This window comes from Exophiala xenobiotica (genome assembly GCF_000835505.1).
Source record: "Exophiala xenobiotica strain CBS 118157 unplaced genomic scaffold supercont1.1, whole genome shotgun sequence".
Classification (NCBI taxonomy): Eukaryota; Fungi; Ascomycota; class Eurotiomycetes; order Chaetothyriales; family Herpotrichiellaceae; genus Exophiala; species Exophiala xenobiotica.
This window is the reverse complement of record NW_013562494.1, coordinates 4,895,674-4,922,863: the sequence shown is the minus strand read 5'-3', so window position 1 is coordinate 4,922,863 and position 27,190 is coordinate 4,895,674. Positions and strand designations below refer to the sequence as shown.

Below are 27,190 nucleotides of genomic sequence, written 5' to 3'. Positions count from 1 at the left end.
TCAGCTGTTCGTCCTTCCCAATCATCTTCATAATGATGCTACCTTTCCCTGCATGAGGCCGATCTCGAGCTACACAAAATGGCCATGCGTGCCATGCTTTCGTCACAGGCAACCACCCTCAAGTGCCGTAGTGCTGCAAGGAGCAGTGCTATGCAGCCTCCTGCTCAGAATCTAAGTTAGTGAAGCAGAACACGAATGTTGAGTTTCAACTGGGCAAGACCCGTCATATCAATGACTGAGCGACACAAAACTTCATTGGTGTTTTGTTTTCTTAGGTGACAGCTAGCGTGATGGTGGTTGAAGCTTTTCACGACGCTGCCTCAAAATGCAGCTTGTTCGGCATATCCAGCTGTCCACATCTGCCACGCGTCAAAGATCGACCTCTCCCGCGACCACGTATCGTAAGAGACCCAATCAAGCAACCAAGTCACAGCTGTGTCAAGTTCCGACGTCGGCGTGCCGTCGTTTTGGGATTTGCGAACAAGACTGAGACGGAGCCGAAACTCCCGAGATTTCATATTTCAGGGGGGTCCCTCGAGTCCCGTGAGACCAAAAGCTAGTGTGTAGCATGGTTCGAGGTTGATCTGTCCATGTCCAGGTTCATGGTTCGGCCTGGTGTGTCGACTATGTCGGCGCGAATGTTAGGACTGTTTGATATCGATATGGCCATTGCTTCCCCAGAAAGTCGAACCTGGTCGCTGGCTATAGCGCACTGAAAGGAGCATAACCCTTTTCTCCACAGGGGTTGCTATTTGGAATTTAATGGAGTGCTTTGAATAATGACAAGAACACCCAGACTGCAGTTGTTGACAAAAGCAGCCTTCACTCGCAGGTGATTGCAATGCGTCGCCCTCGCCATGGTACTGCAATATGCATGCATGCCGAGAGCAAACTGGACGATCATAACCAGAGACGCAGACTTAATTTGCGTTCGTCTTAGTCAATCCATCTGATATAATCGAGCCTACTCTAGTAACTATACAGTATCTCCGGCAATAATACAGATCGAGCGTGGGCTAGTTTTCCATACCTATCCTTGGACACCTCTACGATCTGGTTTACTGGCTGGAATTGACCATGGCGGCAAGGCTCCATGGTGCTGACCAAGGTATGCTTCGATCCGCAGTGCCGTAGCTCATTGTGCTCGCCATGCTACTTAAAGCTATACACTAGAAGTTCTGTATAGAACCAGTCTTCCAGCAAGACAGACTCAACCCCGTTGTTTTGTTTGCCCATCTAATATTACATTGTACATATGAGCAATCAGAGAGCAAGGTGACCTGGTCTACACCCTAGCTATCTGTTCTTTTTGCTCTCTTCCACCCTCATCTTGTGCAGCGTCTCCGCTCTTCTCCTCTCGCCACCGTGCACCTTGTGGCCTCTCTTATGCTCCCAGAGCCCCTCGACCGCTTTCAGGATGGCTCCACTGCCGTAGGTGCCCTTCATCGGATGCACTTGCTTGCCCTTGATGATGTATCCGTTTTTCAGCTTGAATCCCGCAGGCTTCTTCAGGTCCGCGGTGGTCTGGCCCGGTAATAATGCGTAAGTCGTCGACCCGTTCGGCACATTGACAATCAGCTTTTGCATCCCAGGTGTCCTGCTCAGACTGACTTCGTCCGACACGGGCTCTCCTGTGCGTGCATCCTTCTTTAGACTCGGCACTTCAACGACTCTTAGCTCGGCAACACCGTCCTGCACATAATCCAAGTCACCACCAATCCCGTAGTCTCCTTTTCGAAACTTCTCTCGCCATCGTAGCAGGTACCGCCGCGTGCGAGGAGGATCGATGCCTCGCTCCTTTAGTTGTTGTGATGTCAAAGTGAACAGTTCCTCCCAGGATCCAATTTTACTCTCGTGCTTTGACAGCTCTCGGCCAACGAGTTTGAGGAATGTAGGGACGTCCGGGACGAAAGGTGTGGGAGGGGGAACGCGGCCGTTCTCAGGGAGACCGCGGTGTAATTGACGGCGGCATGGTGTGCAGATGTAAGATTGTGGAATTGACGCAGATGTTAATGGTCGAAGGAGGGTTGTGAGGATGGAGGAGGTGGTTTGGGGTTGTCGCGTGATCATATTTGTCTTTTGTTTGGCCAGACGATATATACACAGATCGTTAAGGTGGGCGCAGGAAGAGGAGATAGCGTTACGAGCTCCGCGAAGTCATTGTCGTTGGGTTTGGAGTTGGAGTTGGACAAATTTCTTTGCTGTCGAGACTCTGGCTAGCTGGAACTTTTAGCCTCTCGCAGACTGATGCCAAGATCAGTGAACCCCTTTAAGGCTTAGTGCGTCTTTTGATATCCCATAACCCTTACTCCGTAATGATCAGACCTCCGGCCGTAGACCTTTAGGGACCCAGGTCGGTTAGTGACTCAGATTTCGAAAATATGTATCTATAAGGTAGGAGGATCCTAAAGTAGCATCGACTGAACCGACTCTTTAGCTTTAAATCAGACCATACTCCGTATTAACCCACAACACCGGCTCTCCTCAACCAAAATCACCTGTAGTAGTGCTCGTTCAGACACCGACTCCTCTTATGTGCACTTCCAACTCAATGGGATGCCTCATTTCCCGGGGGAAAATAGTGCCTTCATCTTGGCTGGGAAACATTTATTTTGACTGCATCTTTTTCATCATTTCAGCAGCTTCGAAAGAATACTTACATTTCATCCTCAGCGCCTCACCGTAGCGATGCATGATCAGTGGGAAGGGCATGCAAAGCAATGTCAGAAATGCTGGTATGGAGCTCGCCCAGTGGATCCGGAGATTTTGGTACATCTGGTTGCTGAAAAGTGGAAACGCGGCACCGACGATGGCGCGGAAGATTGCTGCGGCCGCGAGAACGGAGGCTGCGTAGATGGTGTAGGAATCGATGAGATAGTTGATAAGCGGCATGATGACAAGGACACAGCCAGCACCAAAGGGGGCCGTGAGGATGATGCCAACAGACCAGTGAATGCTGGGGTAGTTGGTCCATGCAAAAGCGAACATGCCGACAGGTAAGGCAATAGCACCGACGATGGCCGGTGGCAATCGAGCTTCGGCGGTAGCTTTCTGAGACAAGAATAACTTCATGTAACGTCGATCATTGTCGTAGATGGAATACACCACTCCCAGTAGGAATCCAACGGCAATACCTAGGAATGCGAGGCCTCCGATCCCTTCGCTCCATTGCCGGTCTTGGTTGTAGACAACAGGCATGGCACCCATAAAAAGATAGACTGTGCCGTAAATGATTGCCATGTAGGTCGAGGCTACGAACACGATAGGTTCCAGAAAAAGTAAAACCCAAGGTCGTACTAGAGCTCTCTTGAAGACTTCGGAAGGTTTCTTCTTTCCCTGGCTTTTTTCAAGAACGCTGATATAAATCTTGCCGTCGGCTTTCGATAGGTGGTTTGCTCTCCTCATAAGCAGCACTGGTCCGTATGTCTCGGGGACGAAAATGGAACCCAGAATACCTATCATTCCCGGTCAGCACTGGCCAATGTTCCAGGAAGAAGAGATGATGTCCAAAGTACCTATGATTCCTACTAGAATACAGCACACCCCTTGGACCCACCTCCACCCAACATTCTCGGAGATGAACCCGCCCATCACGGGGCCAACAACGGGCCCAAGAAAGGGTGCGACGCAGTAAATCACCATGGCAAGACCTCTCTGAGCCGGAGAAAACATATCCGCAATGGCGCCCCCGGAGTTAACAAGAGGTGATCCTCCAAAGGTGCCCGCAAGAAATCGCAATATGAGGAGTGTAGTGATGTTTTGACTTCCGGCAGAACCTCCGATGAAGGCCACCATGGATATATGAGAGACAATCCAGAGAAGCTGTCTTCCATAGAGTTCGGATCTTCGAAGCATCGCTGGCGGTCAGCATTCCAGTTCTATCTGCATATGCCTGGTAAAAGGAGACTCACTAACAGGAATCATTAGCCTGTTGATCTGGAAAGTGGTCTTAACAAGTACTTACCAGAGGCCCCCATAAAGCTGGGCCGATGGCAAACCCCAGTACATAGAGGGAAACCCCCAGTACAAAGACCTCGGAGCTGATATCAAAGTCTCGCATAACCTCGTTGGAGGACTCTGAGTATGCTGAAGACGTAAGGGTGACGGCGAAGACGGACAAAGTCGCAATGGCTGTGATAAGGCATTTCCTGAAGTGAGACCAGTTCATCGGGTTGCCAGGATCGTTTTCTCGAAATTCAACCACAAATGGATCTTCCTCGGTGCCTTGACCATCATAGACATAACTTTCATCAACTCCCATGTCGGCTTCTGCCTTGGGTTCGGCATGTAGAGACATGCTTTTGACGACTCGTAGTGGTAGATGACTTGTTTAGGGTCCCGGAAATTTTTTGCAGGAAAAAAGGGATCGGATCTATAATATTAATCACGCAGTCTACCAGAATTACCAGCGATTTAAGTATTGGTTCCAGTTCGGAAGAATGTATCGGAGAAGCAGAAGTGGTTGAGGACGGCATTGTATTTCATTTGCCACTAAGACCGAGGCCGCCGGTGATAGGTATTCTATGGGTTAATACAGAAAGAAGAAGGGTTCTTGGGAGGAGACACCGACGAGGCGAGTGTTGTTCTGAATGGTCAAGCCCACTGTTTCTTCCCGTATAGCCAATTACAGACCTTCCCGACGAATCTCGGCCGGAGCACAATATGATTGGCTTGTGACGTGCATCCCGAGTACCAAGTATCCAAGGAAGGTGACAAATTCGATTTCCTGAATGTTAGGATGGAAACATTTTCACGAACAGCTTAATCGGAGTGATGCCGATACCATGACTGCAAATATCCAGCTTGAGGAGGATCAAGCCGAAGTTTCGAAGCCACTACGCAGGCAGCGATTAAGAATCGCAATTGCTTGTCAATATTGTCGCTCCAAAAAAGTGAAATGTGACGGTGGACGTCCTGGTATGCTGGTCCCTACTAGTCTAATCACCATCCTTGATTCAGGCTCACATGGGACTAATGTATGTTATATCTGCAGCATGTGCCCGGTGCCATGGAGGACAAAAGACATGTACCTACGGCCGGGATAGCTTCATCGACAAGCAACAATCCCGGAAAGGAGCTCTGAATAGACACCCACAGCTCATCCGCCCTGCGCCCATATTGCGGCCAGACTTGGACGCTCAGAAAGCTCACTCGCTCGAGTCTCCGTTGCCAATCGAGTCTTCCTCAAGGTCGAATGACTCGCATCATGAACACGACCAGGATCTCGAACAGAACCCTAAGCCGGCTCACGACGATAATCCTACATACTACACCGCACACGGGCAGTTTGCTGATCAAGTCGCCGCCGCTATAGATGCGAGAGCAGGTGTCGTCCCAGCTACAACTTCGACCCTTATCCCGTTTATCAATGCGCCTCTGTTTGGAGAGATCGACCTGGATTCCCCATTCAGTGTTCTCGATCTTGCTGTTTATTTGCCTCCCCAGGCACATGCTGATACCCTTGTCGATATATACTGGGAATACGTGGATCCTGTGGAGCCCGTCTTGGACCGGGAATGCTTTTTCGACAACTATAAAGCCGCGTTTTGCAGACAGGGTGCAATATTCCTAGGGGACCGCGAGGTTTGGCTAAGTATAATCAATCTTGTTTTTGCATTAGCAGTGCAGAGACAGGAATCTATCCCCGTGCAACAGCGAAATCAAGAAGGAATTTGTTATTTCCAGCGTGCCAGAGCTCTCCTCCGTCCGGAAACAATTCTATGGAAGCCTGGGTCGCCAGAGCTGGTTCAGTGCTTGATCATTATGAACCGGTTTCTCCACTGCACCAACAATCCGCAAAAGACATGGCTGACGGCGGGTTTGGCGATGCGAATTTGCCAGGGTATGTATTTTCATGCTCCCGAGACCTCTTCTCGCAAAGAAAGGCAGCTGAAACACCAAGTCTGGGCCACCTGCCTTGCCATGGATCGGTAAGCTCCACGAGCCACAGCAATGAAAACACGTCCCTGTTGATAATTGCTAAGTCAAGATTAGATGCATTTCATGGTCACTTGGTAGGGCATCAGCACCGTTTCTAAACATCTTGCCCAACACGCCTGATCCCACATCTTTCAGCGGGGAAGATACCGATGACTTTCTGAGGTCAGCGGAACTTCATGGAATCGGCAACCAGATTCACTTGGCACAGATACAGACTCAGAATAGTCCGGGTGGGAGGTTGGGTCTGCACCGTCCGTATCAACAAGCCGAGTACCATGTGACGGCGGTGCAGCTAGATTACTGCCTCAATAGATGGGAAAATGGCCTACCTAGTGACTGGAAGTTGGAGAGCATTCAAAAAGTCGTCGACAGGACTTCTCGATCAAGACGGTATGTGCTTCATGTTCGGTAAGCAAGCATGCAGATTTGTGAAAGTAGAGGACACAGACTTTCTAATTTATCCTCGGTCCTGCTGATTCCCGTATACCAGGTTACTTCATTACCGAATTTTTCTGTACAGGCCCATGCTTGCATGCTTCTGCGCGATGAAATCCGACACGGCAACTTCCAACATTCCCAGCCTGGGGGATCGGCTTGTCCGAGAAGGTGCCAGAATGTGTATCGAGGCAGCGCAAAGGATGACGTCGTTGGTTGTCGAGACACTGGAGCCAGACAAGTCAACAGGTCTCTTACCTTGGTGGCTCCGAATTTATTGTCTACACATTGCGGGCACCCACCTTTTGGCTGCCATGTTTAGGTCAGACCTGTTCACTGACAGTGTGTTGCAATCTTGGGACAACACGTTGTCGGCCCTCCATGCCCATGAGCACCTGAGTTCATATGTCCAACAGTGCATCCGGACATTTGAGATGCTCTCCACAAGGATCCTGGACACACGACATCCCAATACAGACGGCAGCCACGGCAATGGAGATGGAACACGGACGCAAGGGGCTTCAGACGTCTTATCTGACGATATTTTTGGTGATATCAACTTTGATTTCGATAGCTTTCTCTTTGGTACAAGCGATCAGCTTGAGACACAGCTGACAGGGTGAAGAATGAAGATGGTGCGTGGAAGATATACTCGAAGAGTCATCGGTATTAATGTGTAAGTTGGAGTTGGACAAATTTCTTTGCTGTCGAGACTCTGGCTAGCTGCAACTTTCGGACACCGTAGATAGATGGTAAGGCAGAATGATACGCCAAGAGCCTGGGTCATCCCTACTAACCGAGCTAATCACCTGGCCCCCCGGTTGGGGGAGGGGGTGGGGGCCGCCTGGCCTGGTAACTACCTACTACTGTGAGTACAATCACCTGCAACCATGACAGGGAGGTGGTTCAGCTCTCCCCAAACCACCTTTTTACATGCGACCTGCATAAGCGCACTGCGACACGACCTTACTACCGCGATGATTGCTCAGAACTTTCGTCCGAGGCCACAGCATGGCAATCACCACTGTCATTCAGCCTGTGACAGTGTGTCACGAGGGTGCCAGTGCTCCAGGCAAGAGGCAACTGGCGCATTCCCTCTGGGCAGTGTTGTCTTGCAACCTTCTGACTGGTGAGGCCCACCGAGGTGTAGCCACGCTGCTACTCGTACAGGCTTTCTCATTTCTGTTCACTCAGCCCTCACATCGCTTTCGACCTAGTCTGAGTCCGCTGCCATAACACATTGACTTCACAGCGACGTTTTACGGCTTGGGTATTGAGACTACTTGAAGTCACTGAGTGTTCTTCGTCTTGGCCGCTGCAACTTCCCCGGCTACTGTGCTGCATCTTCTTCGAATATGACTACATACATGCTTTCAATTCGCTATATCAGATTTAAGTCGCTTACGCAACTTCTGGACGCCAAGTTTGGCAGCGGCAATTGGAGAGCAGAGGTAAATATTTCAATTAATTGAAGACATCGCGGATCACTTAAGATTATAGGTATTGGATGACACATGCGTAGTCACCGCTCCGGAAAGGCTTTCAGATGTAAGACACAGATTTTTTGCAAATCATGTGGATGCCAATAACGCTCTATTAGGAGGACTTGCGCTTGATTGAGAGTTACAGCTTCCGAAGAGAAGAAGCTGCCTTCGCGCGTGTAGGATCCCCTACATGATTGTGAGATGCCTTCTTGACGTCTTCTTAGAGACTTCGTATTTAAAAGTCTCTCTGGAAAGCCCCAAGAGAGTTACAGGAAAAGCGACAAGCACGAGTCCATCGTCCCTAAAAAAGACACACGCCGCAAGTCACAACGCGAGGCCACAACCCAGACCCCCACCTCCGAAGCAGCTGCGGCTTCGCACGACAGGGCGAAAGAACGAGGACACCATGCATCTCCAACTTTCCGCTGGTCAGCTCAGGAGGCGCTGCTTCCGCATTCAAATTGCCGTGGCCTGGCCTGAAAGTGAACGCGGAAGCTGAAATATCCCCCATCTTCATTGCTGAAGAGAGCCCCCAAGGAATCGCGGCACTATCCTGGGAAGATTCACACTTGGCACAAGGCGAGACATCCACCATTTACAGTGCCAAAGCATCTCTGGCTTGGACGTCACACGAAGGTTTGGAGAGGGGGGCATCGACAACTATCAAAGTAAGTAAAGCTCGTCCTTTATGTCTTCCAGGTGCAGTTGAGCGTAGCTTGGTCGCAGGTAGCAATCAAGAAGCTGAAGACAAAAACTCCACTGGAGCAATTCTTGGTTGAGTTTGAGGCCTTACAAAATATTCGCCGGACGAATCACCCCAACGTCATCCAGGTCTTGCAGGCTTTCCGTTGGGAGGAGATGGAGACCCAACCTTTCAATCTAATATTCCCTCTTGCCCTCGGAAACCTCAAACAGGTATTCAGAGGGTCTATTGGAAACGTCCAGATCCCGAACTTGGCACAAGATTTGTGGTCCCAGTTTGAAGGCGTTGCCGGTGGGCTCGAATCTGTCCACATCAAATGCCATACGGTACACAGAGACATCAAGCCTTCCAACATTCTCATCTACAGTGAACCTGGTCATCCAACAATTCTGGCGAAGATTGCAGATTTTGGACTCGCCATAAACGTGGAAAATGCCACCACATATAGCCTGGGGTCCACAGACGCACAATCTGCTTTGAAGTATGATGCACCTGAGATTCTCAAATCAGCACAAGAACTTGGAATTGACCCGCTGCAAATACCCAGCCCAGGTTCCCTTTTACAAGCCGATATCTGGAAACCGGGTAGTGTGTTCACCGAGCTCCTGACTTTCTTACTCCTGGGATGTGACGGGCTGAAAGAGTTTCGGTGCTCTATTACGACGACTAGCGGTGGCTTAACATCAGATGCAGTTGGTGATTTTCGATTTCATGACGGTGAAAAGGTGAGCCACAAGTTCTGGACTGTGTATCACGACTTTCTTGTCGCGACACTAGGGCAGAGGAGCTCACGCCCTTTATCAAGGCAATGCTTGGAGAGAGCGGGCACAGGCCTAATGCCACTGCCACAGTGACAACTTTACGTGAAGTATGTTACACTCCATCCTCATGTTAAGCACTAACTGACAGCTGCGTCTCCGAAAGTGCTCCAGCTGTGTCTTCTGGGACGGTCAGAGAGCCGTGCGCTTTCTCCGCTGAGACCAGGTCCCCCGCCCACCACCTATCGATCGATTCAAAGAAAGTATTGAAGCCACCCTTCAATCGAAAGTCTCTTGGTGGCCACTGAGTCAAGGTCAACAGACCTGTCAGAGGGATAGCAGAAGGGTTACGTGGAAGGTGTGTATCCTGGATCCCTACAAATCTGTAAATATTGACTTGCCCAAGTGGTGCGGCAGCCAACTCGCAGTCGATATCCCCAATGATTTGTTTCTGGAGTACAAGCGAATTTGTATCCCCATCTCGCAACCACCACAGTACTTACCAGCTGCTCCACCTTATCCTGCCTCATATGGCTCGTCCGCTGGTGTCGCAATAGCGATTCAAACACCACCAGTTCCGCTACAGCCCGTTCCTCCGGCATATTTCCCACAAACTCAAAACCTCTCCTATGTAGGAGGACAGACAGCTACACCGATACAGCCCCAAACTCCACCACCTACCCAGCCAAAGGAGCTGTATTGGTGCATCGACAAGGCTTGGTCAGAGATCCCCAAGACCTGTTTATCGGCCATTGATGTCACACGAGTCCATGACGACAAACGGTTATTTCGACTTCTTGTAAGCGAGTACAAGCGCCGGCGAGGCTTTGGCCGATATTTTTCTTGGAAACGTTGTTTAGGAGTTGAATTCATAAAGGTACGCAGCCGCAAGATTGTTCCGCCGCTATATGCTGACGAGCCGGGCCGCAAAGTTCTGCGTAATTAGCGACTCTGACCAAAGTGTCTCGAAACTGAACGAAGGCTTGCCATCACTCGTCAATACACCGCAACTGTATAGCTACAGCTTGACACCTCCAGCCCAAGTTCACATGATGATTGCCAGCGCGCACATTATCGAAGGGCTGATGAAGCCCAAGCTGGTGACGGGAGTGCAGGTTCTAGAGTTAATCCCGAAACGCCTCGATCACCAACACACTTGGAGTCCAGGGACACAGGCATGGGGCATTCGCAGTACGCATGGATGGTCGCTCATAAAGACTGCGGCGTGGTTGTCAATCATCACCGTTATGGGCCTGGCCTTTTTTATCTTCTGGCTGGCCAAGATCAGCAAGACTGACCTGCAGAACGCCGCCGTACCCATGATGTTCCTCGTAACGATGTTGATGCTCGTGATAGGAGTGCCACAATTTTTGAGACGAGGATAGGAGGGATATTGGACACGCAGGAAAGAGGCAATCGCCTGAGGGCCTGCGCAAATGATAAGGCCCGTTATGACCCATCCAGATTTGCCTCGAACAAGCAACTACAGGAAGATTGACGAATATACTCGTTGAATATCGAGAGACTAGAACTCTCAGGTTGAGATCGCACTCATATCATTGGTGCAGCTGTTGGAGAAACTGAGGTAGCTTTTCCGCTTTTTAGTTAATTCATAAGTACTTATACCAGGAGGACGGGCTGCACCAGCCTTTTCTAGCCCCGTTTTCAATGCCTTCATCTCATCTGGGTACCCAGGTACTTAGATTCATGCGTTCCCTGCCGCGGTCGTGCTGCTTCCCGTCTCCATCTACAGGCCCTCGCGTTCATATCCTCCTTTCTGACCTTGAGGCATGTCTCGTTATCCCGCATCTGTTGGTTCGAAATCCATGACACCTACCGTCGAAGGAAAGAGCGCGGCGCGTGTTGTGGGCTCTGGCAATGAATGCAGCACGCCTCCCGAGCACAATAAGTGAATCGAACCTGAGGGAGAATGCTAGATAAGGCCATTGTTGGTATCACTCCATGGTATTCACCTAAGACGAATGCTAACTGTGTATGTAGAAGATCCGGTAGAGCTGCTTGGAGTAAGCATTCGGCGAGGGTGGCAAGGACTCGCCATCGCTAGGCACAGTGTCTTCGTTGAGCGTACCACGCGGCGCACGCTTTACTTGCGGTTGTAATAAGTCGACAGCAAACAGCTTTGTAGATAGCCGCTGCAGAGCGTGGGGCACTTTCAAGCCCTTTTTCTCAAGGCATATATATAGAACCGGCACATTTACCTTCGCAATCGACCACAGGATGCGTACTACAGGGCTTCCCGTCCGCTCAGCCGTACTTAAGCCGCATGCCGATGAGTTAGTAGTTGCGTCGGTGACGAGCAGCGAATCCTCATTGTTGATTGTTTTTTGCTCTTTTTGAATGCTATCGTCGAGATCTTCGAGGCATGGATGGTTTTTTATATATTTTTGGCCCCCAACGATGAGATGAGGCCATCGCGACCATGCGACATGCGACCATGTGGTCAAGCCAGCCTTGTCAGTTGGCAGGCACGTGATATTGGATTAACTTTGAGCCACCGCCAAGAGCGCCTCGTACACCAGCCACCAAGTAGATCTCTTAGAGGTCAAGGTTGCTTTCCGAAACTCCAGGCTTCGACAAAGCAACTCACATCCACAGCTTACCAGACACAGAGCCATCCTCGGCGAATTCCAGTCACAGTGAAGACCACAATGGCGCCTTCGTCGAACGCAGCGTCACCGCTTATGCCGCGGTCACCGTCAAATATCAACGCGAATATGTCACCATCACGAGCCAAATCATTAGCGATGAGGAAATCCATATCTAAACCGCATACTGCGCATTCACAGCCTCCGCCCAGGCCACCTGCTGACTTCGATATGGCCGAACAAATGAACGAAGAAATCAGCAACAAGTATGTCAAAGGTCCGTCAAACCGGCTTCACGCCTGATGACGAGCTGCTAACGCTCCTTGCAGGCAAGAAATTGGGTGAAGGAACCTATGCTATTGTCTATAAGGGTCATCTGAGGTCAGATCCTCACAAGCTTGTAGCGATCAAGAAATTCAAAGTCGACCCTTCACAGCAGAGGGAAGGACTGAATGTCGACACCATCAGAGAAATCAAGTACCTCCAAGAAATCTCCCATCCAAGCATTGTCGCCTTGCTAGATGTGTTCTCGTCAAAAGACCAGAATATCAATATGGTCATCGAGTATTTCCCCAATGGCAACCTTGAAGAGCTGATCCGCGATAAAACTGTGAGTTACGGTGCTGCCGATGTCAAAGCCTGGATGGGCATGCTGTGTCGAGCGATATACTACTGTCACTCCAACTTCATATTACACCGCGATATCAAGCCGAACAACCTACTCATCGCAGCCGATGGCGAAGTCAAATTGGCCGATTTCGGTCTCGCAAGGTCGTTCGGGGATCCGAGATATCAGATGACTTCAGCAGTGATCACATTATGGTATCGACCACCGGAGCTGCTCTTCGGTGCACGGCAGTACAGTGGTGCCGTGGATATCTGGAGCATCGGCATGGTCTTCGCGGAGCTGCTGATTCGCCGACCGTATGCAGCAGCCGACGTAGCAAATCAGGAAGTGCTGGCCACTGGTGGCGGCACAGTCGCGCAACTCGATAAGATCTGTGAAGCCGTTGGAACACCGAGTGAGGAGAACTGGCCTGGCGTCTCAAAGCTCAGAGATTACTTTGAGCTGGAGAAAAAGATCCCAGTGAGGGACAAATCGTTTTACACAGTCATGTTCCCTACGGCAGGGTCCGTTGGTGTCGATCTTCTTATGGCCATGTTGAAGCTCGACCCGCGAAAACGAGTGACTGCAAGAGGGGCTCTGGAGCATGAATGGTGGCAAGTCGATCCGAGACCAACCGATAAAGAAAATCTGCCCAAGCAAGGTGGTGGCGCATCGAAGATGGCTGCTGCTGAGGCTGCTGCTCCTGGAGCTGTAGTCAACGAGAACAAGTTCAAGGGCGTCGCAAAGAAACTTGATTTTGGTGCTGCAAGAAAGTGAACGACTGTCAACGAGACGCTAGGAACCTAGTCGGACCTTCCAAGTCAAAGATGTTGACTCTGGCCTCAGCTTCGCGGTGGAGTCCACTGAAACCACAAAGGCTCTGAATTCACAGTATCCACCCAATTACGAGCCCGGTGAAGCCAGTTCTCCTGGATTTATCCAATCTTCAGCTAAGGCCACGAGTCTTCGGTGGCAGCCTTGCACCGTCGCAGCCGGTGGCTTGACCTAGTGTGTCCGTCAGGCGGGCCTAATTCCACTCTCAGTCGACCAGCACCAAGTGATCACTTCATCAATTTGCCGTCACTACCCAGCCAATGACCTAGCCATTCTACCTGCGGCTGCGCTCTCAAACCCCTCGAAACCCTGTCGAAGGCCCCAAATATCACTACAACACCCACCATCGCACCTCCTCGTCATAGAGTGCGTGGCCGCCGCCTACTCGGCCTGCTTCGCCACCGTCTTCGCTCGCTTCCAGCTTGAATTTGACATCAAACGTCGACGTTGGTCAGACATCAGCACAACCGCAAGCAGCCATAACCAAGTCTGTCGTTGTGCATAAGCCAAACGTGGTCGAGATTCCGGAAGGCGGTTACGAGACAGCGGGTGATCTCGTTGCCGCCGTCGGGAAGAAGAATACGGAACTTCTAGGTTCGCGTGAGCACCTAACCTACACCATCTCGCAAGACTTGGCAGAAACTGTGTAGCCTGCCTCTCAGCCAGACCAGCATAACGATGGGAGAGTCTCGGTTCGAATCTATCCCTTTGACAAGCACAGACGAAGGGCGCCTGAAGACCCAATAGGGACACAATAGCTATTGGCTTCATCATGGAACGAATTTGCCGGCACAGTCGAAGTATAAGAGACGTGGTTACCATGGGGGTACTCGGGTCGGAGAGGGTCCTTCACATATCTTTTGCTCGTCCATGGCCTTAGCCGTTCACAATCTATCACTCAATGTCTGTCGATCATCACTCAGCCAGGCATGCGGTATACCTACCTGCCCCATGCAGCATGGTACACACGGTAGAGTACATGTTGCCAAGCGCACCGGCCGTCTCGTGTGCCAGTCGTGACAGGAAGTTGTCGAATAGCACCAAGTAATAGTGCAACCCTGTGTGAGGAGATGCGGATATCTACATGGTTGTCTTTTCTTGACTGATAGCTATATCTCGAGAGAAACTGTCGGGAGGCTGTTGGAAGTTGGTACAATAGCCCATATCCCTTGCATATATTGCAAACCTACCAGCAATATTGACTACCTATCGTGGTAGGATGTCTTTTCCTGGATTCAACCAAGGCGTCATGACTCGAAGTACAAGGATAATCGCAAGATTAAGATGGACTAAATGGTCACGCGCGACACGAGATTCGGGTGCTTTACACGGTACAGGTTGGGGGGCAGAGTCGATGGACATGGATCACTGGCTCACGTGACATTGCGAGGAGATGACCTAATCAACTCGTCCACCTCCGATAAAGGTTATCTACACGTGATATGGCTTGGCACTCTGGGCAACCCCGAGTTCAGGAGACGTTGCCTCTGGCTCCGACGTCGAAAGGGGGCTTCACTCCGCCCGTCAACTGTACCACCAAATTCAATACCTGTCAACATTTCTGTCACTCTACTTCGCGGCACGACAAGAAGCGGTTTTATCATCCAAGCGACCTTACAGCTTTGTTCAGGGAAATCTGTCCACTTTCCAACAGACGCCCAGCCATCGTACAAAAAGGACCGAGGAGCCTACTCCGTAAACTTCAAAAAGCATATCAGGTCCAACTGTTAACATCCATCAGTCAAACAGCACGACGCGACGCTGTTGAACGCGTCTCACATCTGGTCACGAAACAATCCTGTCCATTCCCCTCCAAGTCCCGCATCATGGTGAGTAACCCGTCGGATCCTCATCCGCACATCATGGGCGGGTTTTTCTGGATGGACGCATTTTTCCTTACTCACGAGTTTTCCAGGCTCAAACTCCCACCCAACGCCGCGCCAACGAAAAACATGCCAAATCCGTCGAAAAGCGCATGGGCAAGCCCGAGTCGAGCTTCAAGAAGAAGGAAACCAAAAAGTCTCCCGTCGGGGTTGCCGCTGTTGGTACGACCAATTCCACTGATTCTCGCTTCGTCTGACCAAATCTAACCTCCCTACAGTCCTCCTGGTCTTCGTGGTCGTCGCCCCACTCTTGATCGAGCAATTAAAACTTCTCCCGCAGGGCTGGAACTTCATCATGAGTCTACTGGCCAAGGTTGGCTTGGTGTCGAAATGAATTGAGCGCTGCAACGACGGACCTTTTCTTCGTCAAACTGTTTATCTGCGGGTCGAGTGCTCGAGCTCGCGGAGGAATCCGGCTGGAAATTCGAATGACTGCAATCGAACGCCAAATGAATGGCGTGTGAGCAAGCCTCTTTACCTGATGGTGCTAGAAAATACTGTACACATTAGACTAAGACTATCAATAGTTGCACAGGCTATGCACTCTGTCTCCAGACGACCGCCCACTGACAGCTTCTTTAGTAAGGAATTCCATTCGTCAGAAGCTGAAATTCATCATAGACCTTGGTCGTCACGTTCGCGGCACTCTTCTTGATGCATCCCAGCATGAACTCCGCAGCCTCCCTGTCCGATTTCTCTAAAACAAATCGATTTTTGAAGTTCCGCATGGTCTCGGGCTTGAAGCAGGGCAAGCCACTGTCCAGCATCAAGCTGACGAGGTGGCTCAATTTTTCGCAGTATTGTCGGCTGCACAGGAAGGCTTTGATGGTGAGCTCCTCGAACCACCGATATGATTGGGAAGTGTTCGGGTCATCTCCGCCCATGACCGCAATCATTTCCGGAGTGAGCTTGAACGGTGCACGTTCAAACTTGACGCCGCCAGGTGCAATATCGAAGCAGAAACCGAAGTCGATATGCAAGATATGCCCCTTGTCGTCGATCATGATATTTCCATTATGCCGGTCCTTGAATTGAAGGAGGTAGCTGATGACGGAATATGCTGCCATACTTTTGACGAATTCGCTTCTTGCTTCCTGGTAACGGATCGAATGCTCGCCACCGTACTTTGTGATGAAGTAATCGTGAAGACCATTCACTGCCTCACGTCCTAGCATGTCACGACTGATCGAGTTTGGCAGAACATCAATGACACCGCACCCGGGTGCTGTTGCAGTCACCCGGTATGGGAAGACGTACACGTCGAGGCCCACAGAGTTGAAAATACCACGGAAAGCCGCGATCATTTGCAATGCAAGGACATCCTGCCGGCAATCGTCTCCGACTTTGAAGATGGCACTCTGCCACACCTCGTATGTCCGTGGGTTGTCGTCCAAACCAAGGTCGGAGAGGTCAGCAGTATTCTGCCGACTGTGACCTCTGCGTGGAGCTGCAATAGTCTTAAGAGCGGTCTCAGGATTTGCAGTTGGGTCGTCTTCCGAAAGTTCTCTCGTCTTGCGGATTCTGAATGTCGCCATGTACGGCGCTTTGGCGTGCGATTGCAGAGGCTTCCCCGATTTTCGATCAATGCCAACAACAACACCGTCGGGATTGCTGGGAAGGTATACGCCTACTTCCACCTTGATCTTGCGGAGCTCTTCTTCGATTTTGGCTTTCTTTTCTGGCTTGCTCTTTTTGATGAATGGCTTCAGCTTGCCAGATACATCAGTGACCTCACCAAAGAAATCAAATTCTTTCCGATAGAAGTCTCTATCAGCACCGGAGAAGCTGGAGATCAGACTGTTCGTGACCTTATCGAGCGTAGGCTTGACAGGATCTGGTTCTTGGGACTCTTCATCCTTGTAGGCGTTGGCTTTCATATTCCAGATGATCTGATGGGCAAACAGTTGCGAGAACTTCCCGGTCTCAATGATATAGCGCTCAACGTAACCCAGAGCGTCGTATCGTAAGCTCTGTACAATCTGAGGGACATAAAAGAATGTCACATCAACAGAGTGGCTCTCAAGCGCCCGCATACCGTACTGAAGGACGAATGGATGGTTTCCGAAGGCAGGCAGGAAGTAAGTGACAGCCTGCATGGGGTTGACTGGTGCCCAGTATAGCAGATATTTCAATTGAACTGACACATCCGAAGGCAATTTGTCTCCGAGCAGAAGATCGATGGCGTTGGGCTCGTCTAAGGCTTTGTCGGTATAGCCCAGGAGCAAGGACCGTACGTCGCGGCGAAGCTGCTCACTCGGGAATCGAGTCACGAGTTGTATCGCCAGGGACGGGTTTTCGAACCAAGCAGTGCGAGCGTAGCTGGCGATCTGAGCATCGGCGTGATTGTGATGACCTGCGTGGGCGAGAGGCGCAAGCCAGACATTGAGGCGAGAAATCTCATTGGCCAAAAGGGCTTCAAGGAGATCTTGCTTTTGCTGGGGGTCCTTTCTTGATGCAGCAGCTGCTAGAACTGGCTGTCTGGTACCCTGCAGCAAGGTCACCACATCCTGCATTACTTGGACTTCAGCCTTCAGCTGTAACCGGTTCCCACCAAAAGACCAAGCAGGCGGGTGGGAAAACCACTGAAGGCCTACGGAGAGAATCAAATCTCTCAGTTTCCACATGTATAACTTACTAATGCAAGTGCTGGACTTCACGATTCGCAGCGCAAAGTGAACCAGGGAGAAGTGCATCTCCCGCATGAGAGGGTGTCCTTTGATTCGCACGAAGGCCTGCAAAGTGCGCTCAAGCATGCGTATGAAAGTCCGCTGGGTATTTGCACTTCCAAGCCTTATCGAGTTGAAATGGCTTTGGAAAAACTGAAGCAGTCTGAAGTGAGGCGAGATAGTGTTGTGGGCGATTTGTGCTTGCTTCTGGATAGCAGCTCTGTCGGTCGGCGCAAACTCTTCCTTGACATAGAATGGGTCATGATGTCGGAAACTGGGGCTGAAAATCCCATGCTTCCTGTCGATAGTCTTCTCCCAAGCTTGGGCGGCTTCCGTTAGAATTCTTGGCTCCATTCTGGGATTCTCGTGGATAATACCGAGCCAGAGAGAGATGCCTAATTTGATGGACTCTTTTGTAAAGATGTGGAAAGGTATGTTGACTAGATGATGCACTATCGCAGTTTGCGACTTTTTGCTCTGACATAGAAGAGCAGCCGCACGACGAAGGACGTCTTTTACTTCGGAAGTTTGCACAATCGCTTTATGTTCTGTCCGTTTGTGCAAGTCCAGGAGACTGTCCCTCAGCAGGTGCGTGCTATCAGCTTGACGTCCATCGAAGGATCTTCGTCCGGTGGCATTGTCAAAGTGGACATTACCAAGCTGATGGTCAGGAATCCCTGTGAACCGATATTCTTGTCGGGTCGTGTATTGAGCCATGAAGTCGGAAGCCATATTGACGTGGATAAAATCGCCTTTCTTGTCGAGGACATTGAGTCTGTAATCCAGGGGAGGAATCATTGAGCCCACTTCGAGTGCAAATGACCTTCCTAGAGTGACATGGCCATAAGCGCCGGTGTCATCGAATTCGGAAAGGTAGGTCTGAAGGAGGCCTTTAACATCCAGCGGCGCCACTGCCATGACCGTGGTCACCCATTTTTTTGCATCGTCGTACAGAGTATTCAAGGTACGCTTTCTGAAAGCATAATCATCTGATAGCTCAATTGTGATCTTGCCCCTGGTGGAAGTGAGGAAAGGTCGCCACTCGTACTCGTCTACATCTGCATCGAGGCAGCTCGACCACATCAGAGAGAGCAGCTCTAACAAGGCGAACAGCGCAGCTTTTTGACAGAGCGCGGACGGAGCAAAGGAGATGATGTGGTTTGCGGCGCTTCTTGCAACCTCCTGCATTTTGCCGCTCCGATGACAACAGCCACTCAGAATTTTAGCCAGTTGTCGAGACACATAAGGGGCGCTGAATTCGATTTCGACTGCGGCAGTTACCTTGGAAGTGTATCTTTTGACGATCTCATTGGCAATGGAGGTCAGACACAGACCCATGTGGCTCGTCTGCGTTGTAGGGTCTGTAAAATAGTCGAGAATTTCAGAACAGCTGCCCGAGGTAGCGCGAAGGCTCTCAACAAGGAACACCGCATTCAGGAATACTACTTTCTGATAGCTCAACTGCCGTATGTCGGACTCTCTGTCTGGAATGACGGCAATGAGATTCTTCTTCTGATCTGCTGCATGTTGCGGGCTCATGCCTCGTCGCAGAACAGTGTTGAGTTCAACGTCTGATTCTAGGAGTTCGGCACGATCGTCATCGACCAGAGGTCTGGAGTTCATAGCTAGCAGGCGAAGTTCATGGTAGTTTTGCTGGCCGATGCGAGACTGCAACGTTATTCCATGAACTGCAATGTTATACCATACTTCACGACCCATTGCCAGAATATCAGGATCTTCGACCAGGCCGCTTTCTTGGGTGGGAGGAGGTCTTCGGAAAGCGATGATAGAAAGCGGCTTCAGAAGAGGTGCTATCTCCTTGGCAGCCTGCTCGACCTCCGCAGACTGCTTGAACTCGCCTTCAACGACATCACCCTTGCTGAGTATTCGTTCGAGGAGGTGCATTGCGAACACCTTGAACAACGGTGATCGATTGTCCAAATTCGAGGCCAGATGCTCTTCGGCACTGCGCACTGCGTTGAAGATAAGAATATTTTCCTGAAGCAGAGCCTCGCGGTGCAATCTCGAATAGAGCCTTAGTAAAGTTCTGAACTCGTTCTCTTTGCCATGAATAGCGAGTTTTGCCGCTTCTTCAATGATGCGGGCGTCAACCATCAAGCTGATCCTTCCCACTTTTTGCACCATCATCATCTGCACCAGTGCTGTTATGCGAGGGTCTTTGCATTCCCTGGCTATGACGACAATAGCATGGGCGACATTTCCGCACACCAGAGACGTCTCTTCGTCGCCGCTCAGTGAAAGAGAAATCACACTTCCAGTTCTCAGTTTTGAAGACGAAGACAGAGAACCATGATGGCCGTTAATGCCTCCGGTCACTAAGGGATGATGCGTCTTTTCTGCTCCCGTTTGCGAGCTCAGAACGTTTCCAAGCGAATAGACGGTGGTGATGACAGCATCTTGAGACAACATTTTCAGTATGTGAGCCAAACTTTGGGCGGCAATCGCAACAGCGGCCGGTGTTGAAGCGCCACGGACGATGAACCGCAAGAGCACACGCGCAAAGTTCGAGGCTTCCTCTGGCATCTGCTTGGCTACAACAGCTAGACTTTTTAACGCGATGTCTGCCAAGTCAGTGTCTGCCATCTGCACCTGGTTTCCGATCGAGTCTTCCAACCAGGTGAAGAGATCTTCAGGGTCCGCGAGGTCGTCGTCTAGGATCATGCAGTGAAGAAAAGCCTCCAGCGCGTATGCTTTAACGGAGAAGGCGAGGCGCTGTTGCCAGGCCGAGCTCAACTGCAGGTAGTCGGAGCCGTCTTCGAGGATCCGGATCTGATCAGTAATGATGTTGACCAGGTACTCAATCATATCTTCGGTAATATCATCGTCACTAGAGCGACCTAGATGCGTTCCGGCAATGTACTGATCGAGGATGTCTCCGCATTCGACAGTATGTTCGTCACAGAGCATTCTGGAAGTGCTCGCCAGCACCAGCTTCATGAAGCCTTTCTGCAACATCATGGCTCCCACAGGAAGACCCTGGGCGGCGTAACGTTTCAAGTATTTCCTCCAGTCTCTTGAAGTCATTTGTGAAGATGTAGACGTTCGAATAGCAGAGGATGCTGTCTCGACCGCGATGAGGAATTTTTCAGACAACGACTCGTTCAGAGTGCGGACCAGCTCTACACGCTCATAGGAGGACCAGAAGTTCTCGTGTGATGCCGCCGCATCCAGAAAGCCGGCCAAGGATACCGCGACTGCAGCCACCTCCTGGGCCTCGTCTTCCTGGTCCTCATCTTGCTCTCCAACACCAACAGAGGCGAGGGCCGCCGCTGATTGTGCCCAATTTTGGATGTATGCCCTGAGGCTTTCTGCGACGGACTGTTTTAGAACTGGGAACCGCAGGCCAAGTACAAGGAGGGCTTTGGTGAGCTCGAAAGTGAGCGCTGTCCATGGCGTTGGTCTGATCTCGTGGAGGAAAGGCGAGGGGGTGTAGAGTTGAGTATGAGCCTCTGGAAGGTAAGCCGCTAATTGCTTGGTGAGACGTTCAGCATGGGACAAATCGTGCAGGTCATGAGCGCTGGCGCAGAGAGCGAGTAAGATGTCGAGCTCACGGGGAGTCATTGATCGCCGGGACGCCGGGGTGATGGCTCGGAGGACTCCATCGAGGACACCATTCGGCTGACTCTTGACAGGAGCGATCCAAGAGGTCAAGCGACGAAAGTCCGCTTCTTTGGTATGGGATCGCTGGGCGGACAGCGTCGCAAGCTTGCGGAAAGCCTGCCGACGCAGACTTCCACGGCCACTGCAGAGAGGTCAGAAGATGACATTTGAAGGACAATGGAGTTACGTACACGTCCATCTAGCCCGTGGCGACCGTGAACTTCACGCAGGCCCGACTTGAGGTCGTAGTGTGCGCATTGTAGAGTCAGGGATAGTGCAGCAAGAAGTGAGCGCTGTTTGATGTTGTCCCTCCAAACCTCCGAGGACACCTGCTTGGCTGACGCTGCAGAGAGCGCTTGTCAATGGTTTAGGCGTCGCGTCGGTCCATCCCGGGCTCACGTGGGTTGGATTATTCGCAGCCGAAGACTTTCTACAACCCCCTACGTGATTTTCCAGCCAAGAGAATAACGATACAGTGAAGCATCATACAGAAGCATTGCAGACTGAGTGCTACCTCAGACGAGGACACATCGGGCGAGCAGCGAGGGGGCTGTTGAGCAGCACCGGCAGTGATGGCAGGGACACAAGAATCTCTCTATCATGATCTGTTCCAAAATGCGTTTGATTCATGTCTTAGGTAGTCTTCGTTTCTCATCAATATTAAATATTTTCCACAGGGCCAGACGGCACAGGGCTATATGCAAGCCACTTGGCTGCAGGGGTCATGCAAGTCTCACGTGAAGAACAGCTTCTTCTGCTTCCTGCCACCGATCGTATTTGCTCCGGGGATCGACGAGAAACTCGCAGCCGCTTTCCTCTTGCTCGCAGCCCGCGTGCCCATGGAGCTTACAAGCGCTGACCTTGGTCGACCAGGTACGGTAGAGACTTCCGGAGAGGCCCGGGAAGAGTCAGTCGAGCTATGCGCCTCTGCAACAGCTTCTCTGATGGTCTGGCGCGACAGACACAGGTCGATATGGCCATTGAAGTCGCGATCATTCGCTGGCTGAGGGAGCTGGCAGATAGGACAGTCCCAAAGCTGTTCCTGCTCGTCTTTGCCCCTCGGTGCGGCGCCTTCATTTCTGACCTGGCCGTGTTTGGCTGGTGAATTGGGTTCACTACCATATTTGTACCGGCCAAATGGTTCGTGCCAATCTGCAGTCGGGTTCTGAGGGTCGTTTTCGTGAGCCTGCTGTTGCTCCTGCTCCTGGCTAAGCCGTTCGAGTTCGTCTATTTCTTCCTGTCGTTCTTGACGCGCGGCTTCTTCAAATTCCTCGTCAGGCCATACTTCCCACTCACCCTCGTCGGTGGCTTGATCGGTCGAAGATGTCTTCGTCATGCGTGGCCGGAAGAAGTCTGGCTTGTCCCTCTTCGTGCTGACGAGATGCGTACAACGGAGACCCATCAAACGAAGCTTGAAATCTGGTATTTCCTTCTCCAATTTGGCGAGCATTGGCAGACTGTAGTTATACAAGTCCTCCGCTAGATGAATGGCCTTTGGAGGTGCAACTTGTCGAGTGAATACCTCGTAGGTATGGAGCTTGACTTTCAGCACCAGGGTACGCCCCTTCACTTGCACACGTGCCATGTCCTTTTCAAGTTCTTCGGCAGTATGCCGCAGCTTCTCTCGGAGCTCTTGTTTACTGCTGATATCACGGAACGTGCTTTCTGTGCCGACACTTTTTCGTTCGTAATCCTCGGCCGGTTGCACAGTCGTCCGACCTAAGCCAAGGGAGGTCTGCATCAGGAAATGGAACGCTTTTTCGCCAAAGAGTTTGTGTAGGTAAGCGCGTTGAGCATATATGTCGCCACATGTCGTGATACCAATGGCATCTAGTTCTCGCTCAAAAACACGACCAACTCCATTGACCTTGCGGACTGGTAGGGTTGAAATGAACGACATGACAGCAGCCCGCTCATTAGGTATCCTGAACTGCCCGTTTGGTTTGTTCTTGTTAGAACAAATCTTTGCCAATTTTGCATTTGGTGCAATTCCGGCAGATATGGTGATCTTGCACTTCTCATAGACTTCTTTTCGAAGCTGTTCGATAGCTGCATCGGGCTCCATATGGTGCGTATCGCAATACTCGGTGATGTTCATGTATGCTTCGTCAATACTAGAACTCTCGAAACGGGGGTCATAATCGGCCAAAATGGCCCTGACTTCTCTGGCTTTGGCCGTGTACTTGTCGAAGTTCAATGGCAGGCATACCAGTTGTGGACATAGTTTCTTTGCCACAAACCCAGCCATGGCACTTCGACAACCATATTTCCGAGCTTCGTAATTACAGGTGGTGAGAACACCTACTCCCACAGCCATAGGTACATTCTTGAGTTCTGGCCTGTCGATCTCTTCGACGGCTGCGTAGAATGCGTCGCAGTCAATGTGAACAACATATTGAGATAGGTCTCTCGACAACTCCAAGGATGCAATATAATCATCTGCGCGCCTTAGATCTGACTTCAAATCGAGCTTGTCTAATTGCGCCTTGTGTTTGAGGATTCGTTCGATCTTTGTAGTCAAGTTCTTGTCTTTGACCTCCTCGTTGTTGAAATACTTCGAACCCTTGGACGCCTCATAGATGATCTCGGACACTTTTCTCTGGTCCACGCCATCTTGTCCAGATTTTGTCAACGAAGGACCAAGTAGGTGGTGCTTTAGTGAATGATGTTGCGAAGCTTGGGGCACGACGTCCGCCTGTGGCGTGAGTGTAGGTGCAGGTTCTCCTCCAGCGACGGTGGCACCATCGGGAATTTTTGACGCGTCCTCTACATCCTTCAAGGTCATCGCAACGAGACCGTTATCTTCTGCATCCTTTCGTCGAGGGCGTGCGCTGGCGTGGACTTGAACTAACTTTGACGCGACGAGGAATGGGTTTGGTGCGGGCGCAGGGTGCAGGGAGTGGAACACGCGTGATGGGGACCATGATTCGACTTATGCGAGTAATAACATCACCAGTCTCGGGACCAAGCCAACCATGGCTCCTCAAACATTGTGTTGACGGCCACGACTCCAATTTGCAATCCGAATGAACTTGTCGAAAGTGACATTGCACAGCCAACCCAGTCTGTTTGACAATGAAAGCCGCCTGGCTACAGACACACCTCTCTTGCTGGCATGCAGTGCGTGAGCGAGATCAAGCACGACAACAGATCTAGCCTGCACCTGCACCTGCATCTCGAGTCTCGCCCTTCCCCACGATGCCATCAGATAAACAAACCAAAGCGAACTCGTCCAAACCACTCACTCCCGCCCTAAGCTCAAATTTCCGGAATGTAAAAAGCCCTTTGACTCCAAGACTTCCTGGTTCGACTTCTTCCTCTCCTGCTTTGTCGTCCCGAAAAGAACCATTTGTGAGGTCCAGGTCGCCAGGGAAGATAGATCAGGCCACGACACCTCTGAACCACAATATTACACCCAGGTCAGGAGCAAGAAAATCAAGGATTGGGACAGAATCACCGACGACTCCCGCACCCATCAGAGAACACAACAATGGGTTTCCAGCAAGGCCTTCCTCCCGGGTGGAGGCTTCAAAGCCCGTCAACGGTCAAGCGCAGGGACTTGGAATAAGCAGCCCTCGACTCGCTGCGAGCACCCCTTCTCTTCCTAAGGCCGGAGCTCCCGCTGTCACAATCTACAGAAGAGTGTCCGCGGCGAAGAGCATGGTTGAAGGCAACAAAGACAATTCATCTAAGTTTTTCCACGCAGACGAAGCAAAGTCCGCGGTGGGTTCTTCGCAGACTGACGAAGGCGCACGCTTCCCGACTGTTCGGAATCAATTGTTTGTTGGATCACCAGCTGCTTCCAGTAGTGTCTCTACTCAGCCAAACAAAGAGGTTGCAAATGGTAAGGATGACCTCGTTGAGAAGTTCTTCCGGGCAAACGACATCCCTCATACACAAACAAACAAGCAGATTGCTCCGATTCTTGTATCGACTGCGCACGGCCAGGATGCGGACCGCCTGCCAAACGCAACAAGTCCACCTCAGTCCCCTAAAAAGGCCTATAAGGCCCCTCAACCTATATCACCTCGAAAAGTTGTGACAGGATCAATACCTTCCCCATCCGCGCCTCCTCGTACGACCCTTGAAAGATCGAAAAGCACCATGGGGAGTACAGTCGGCAGTCAGACAGCTTCTCATCTAGGGCATCGCAAATCTATCAGTGCAAGTTCGACAACAGCCATAACTGAGAGCAGAATAGGTGCTCCTCTGACACAGCCGCCTCACCCGTTGGACCTTCTGATCGCTCCAACTGTTTCTCCACGTATACTAGGAAATAATACACTCTCCCCTGAAGCTTCGAGCCCTCGTTCATTCAGTCTAGCTTCGTCGAATACAGTCTCAACTTCAGTCATGAGCGACACCGATTGCTCAGAGATGGCCAAATCGGCATCAAGGCCGCTGAGTACTGTCGATGTCACACCTGATCAAGTGACATCGCCGATCCAGCCTCAGAATGACGGGGCTGCAAACGCGCGTCGTGAAAGGAAGGTTTTGGACCTTGAGATCTCCAATTCATCTCTTCTAGCCATCAACAAGACCTTGGAACGCGAGTTGCGCAAGCAGAACGGCGAACTGAGGAGATTCCGTCGTCTATCGCGGGCGGGCAGGCTATCTCTCGCCACTGAAAGGACAGCGTCGGGGCAGTCTGCTTACAGCTTAGGCACCCTTACAGAACGAGATGGTGAAGATGGTCAAATGTCGGATCTGGATGACGAAAGTGACCTGGACGACCTGGATGATGAAGACGGTTCGTTGTTATCGGACGGATCAGGATCATTGACGAATGCGTCCGCTCGATCACGGCAACGAGCCAAGGACGAGAAGCGGCTCATCCAGGATCTCACCAGGCATCAACAACTTCTTGCCGAGTCACAGAAACTAAGCTCAACAATCAAACGGTGTAGCACCATGACAGAGGAGCTAATCCGCGAGGCAAACAAGGCATTGGATTATCGAGTCGGCATTGGCGACGTCAAAATTGGCGGTCGCGTCTTAAATGACGAAGAGCTGGATGAGCGAGGGTTCGTTGCCGGCACAGAAGAACCAGAGGCCAGGCAGGGGCTGTTGAGCCCTGGCCTTGCGAGGGCGAAGCTCGATGAAACACCATTTTGGACCGAGAACTTACCCTCGCGTTCTAGCGCCCAGCCTGGCTTAGCATCTTTAGAGGAAGTTACGGCGCTGCTGGAGTCCTTTTCTCCAGTGCTAAGGGGAGAATAACAGGGAGAGCCTTTGAGTGGGCTCCAAAACTCATGACGACATTACGAAGAGACTGTGCGGGCATATTGTGGGAATATCTTTCTCGTTACCGTTGGTTGGGATCCAGGCGCGAGTGGGTGACGGTGTTCAACAGGCTTATGGCAGATTGGGGGGGCGCTGCTGCAATACTCCGGGTTGCTTTTGAGATTGTACGATACCCAGCATAGCGAGGAGGATGGTGTTTCTTTTGTGTTGCCTTATTGGAGGTGGGTCTCGTCCCAAATTCGTCATCCAGAAAGAACAAATTCGAGCAAAGATGGCTACAGAACAAGAGATGGAAAGATAGTGTGTAATCCACCGACATCGCCTCTCATCTACATCAAATCCACAACAGAAATTAAAACTTGGACCTTAAGGACGTCATCTCGAGTTGTTACATGGTCACCGGTCGTAC

The 27,190-nt window shown here is 51.1% G+C and overlaps 8 protein-coding genes and 1 non-coding gene across 9 annotated transcripts; 5 read left to right on the top strand and 4 right to left on the bottom strand.

The window, feature by feature from the left end:
- Window positions 1-935: 935 nt before the first annotated feature.
- Window positions 936-2,184, bottom strand: PV05_01925 (uncharacterized protein). The gene has a single exon (XM_013466984.1). The coding sequence runs from the start codon at window positions 2,068-2,070 to the stop codon at window positions 1,297-1,299; it is 774 nt and encodes a 257-aa protein (XP_013322438.1). The 5' UTR covers window positions 2,071-2,184; the 3' UTR covers window positions 936-1,296.
- A 341-nt stretch (window positions 2,185-2,525) lies between these two features.
- Window positions 2,526-4,297, bottom strand: PV05_01924 (uncharacterized protein; the record flags this gene model as incomplete). The annotated part of the gene is made up of 3 exons (XM_013466983.1): window positions 2,526-3,455; window positions 3,516-3,857; window positions 3,961-4,297. 3 exons carry the CDS (start codon window positions 4,295-4,297, stop codon window positions 2,608-2,610), a joined length of 1,527 nt encoding a protein of 508 aa, XP_013322437.1. The 3' UTR covers window positions 2,526-2,607.
- A 487-nt stretch (window positions 4,298-4,784) lies between these two features.
- PV05_01923 (uncharacterized protein) lies at window positions 4,785-10,705 on the top strand (the record flags this gene model as incomplete). Its single annotated transcript, XM_013466982.1, has 7 exons — window positions 4,785-4,917; window positions 4,994-5,930; window positions 5,995-6,330; window positions 8,293-8,527; window positions 8,586-9,287; window positions 9,727-10,197; window positions 10,253-10,705. The coding sequence occupies 7 exons, from the start codon at window positions 4,785-4,787 to the stop codon at window positions 10,703-10,705; spliced, it is 3,267 nt and encodes a 1,088-aa protein (XP_013322436.1).
- Window positions 10,706-11,547: 842 nt separating this feature from the next.
- On the top strand, window positions 11,548-11,663 carry PV05_01922. The gene has a single exon (XR_001230719.1). It is a non-coding gene; the product is annotated as a 5S ribosomal RNA (ribosomal RNA).
- A 260-nt stretch (window positions 11,664-11,923) lies between these two features.
- PV05_01921 (uncharacterized protein) lies at window positions 11,924-14,733 on the top strand. Its single transcript, XM_013466981.1, has 2 exons — window positions 11,924-12,203; window positions 12,256-14,733. Exons 1-2 carry the CDS (start codon window positions 11,990-11,992, stop codon window positions 13,308-13,310), a joined length of 1,269 nt encoding a protein of 422 aa, XP_013322435.1. The 5' UTR covers window positions 11,924-11,989; the 3' UTR covers window positions 13,311-14,733.
- Window positions 14,734-14,826: 93 nt separating this feature from the next.
- Window positions 14,827-15,837, top strand: PV05_01920 (uncharacterized protein). Its single transcript, XM_013466980.1, has 3 exons — window positions 14,827-15,196; window positions 15,283-15,412; window positions 15,469-15,837. Exons 1-3 carry the CDS (start codon window positions 15,194-15,196, stop codon window positions 15,582-15,584), a joined length of 249 nt encoding a protein of 82 aa, XP_013322434.1. The 5' UTR covers window positions 14,827-15,193; the 3' UTR covers window positions 15,585-15,837.
- On the bottom strand, window positions 15,717-21,840 carry PV05_01919 (uncharacterized protein). The gene is made up of 2 exons (XM_013466979.1): window positions 21,729-21,840; window positions 15,717-21,679 (listed from the first exon to the last, which is right to left on the bottom strand). Exons 1-2 carry the CDS (start codon window positions 21,734-21,736, stop codon window positions 15,829-15,831), a joined length of 5,859 nt encoding a protein of 1,952 aa, XP_013322433.1. The 5' UTR covers window positions 21,737-21,840; the 3' UTR covers window positions 15,717-15,828.
- A 305-nt stretch (window positions 21,841-22,145) lies between these two features.
- Window positions 22,146-24,389, bottom strand: PV05_01918 (uncharacterized protein). Its single transcript, XM_013466978.1, has one exon. It carries the CDS (start codon window positions 24,320-24,322, stop codon window positions 22,271-22,273), a length of 2,052 nt encoding a protein of 683 aa, XP_013322432.1. The 5' UTR covers window positions 24,323-24,389; the 3' UTR covers window positions 22,146-22,270.
- PV05_01917 (uncharacterized protein) lies at window positions 24,361-27,167 on the top strand. Its single transcript, XM_013466977.1, has one exon. The coding sequence runs from the start codon at window positions 24,736-24,738 to the stop codon at window positions 26,755-26,757; it is 2,022 nt and encodes a 673-aa protein (XP_013322431.1). The 5' UTR covers window positions 24,361-24,735; the 3' UTR covers window positions 26,758-27,167.
- Window positions 27,168-27,190: the final 23 nt, after the last annotated feature.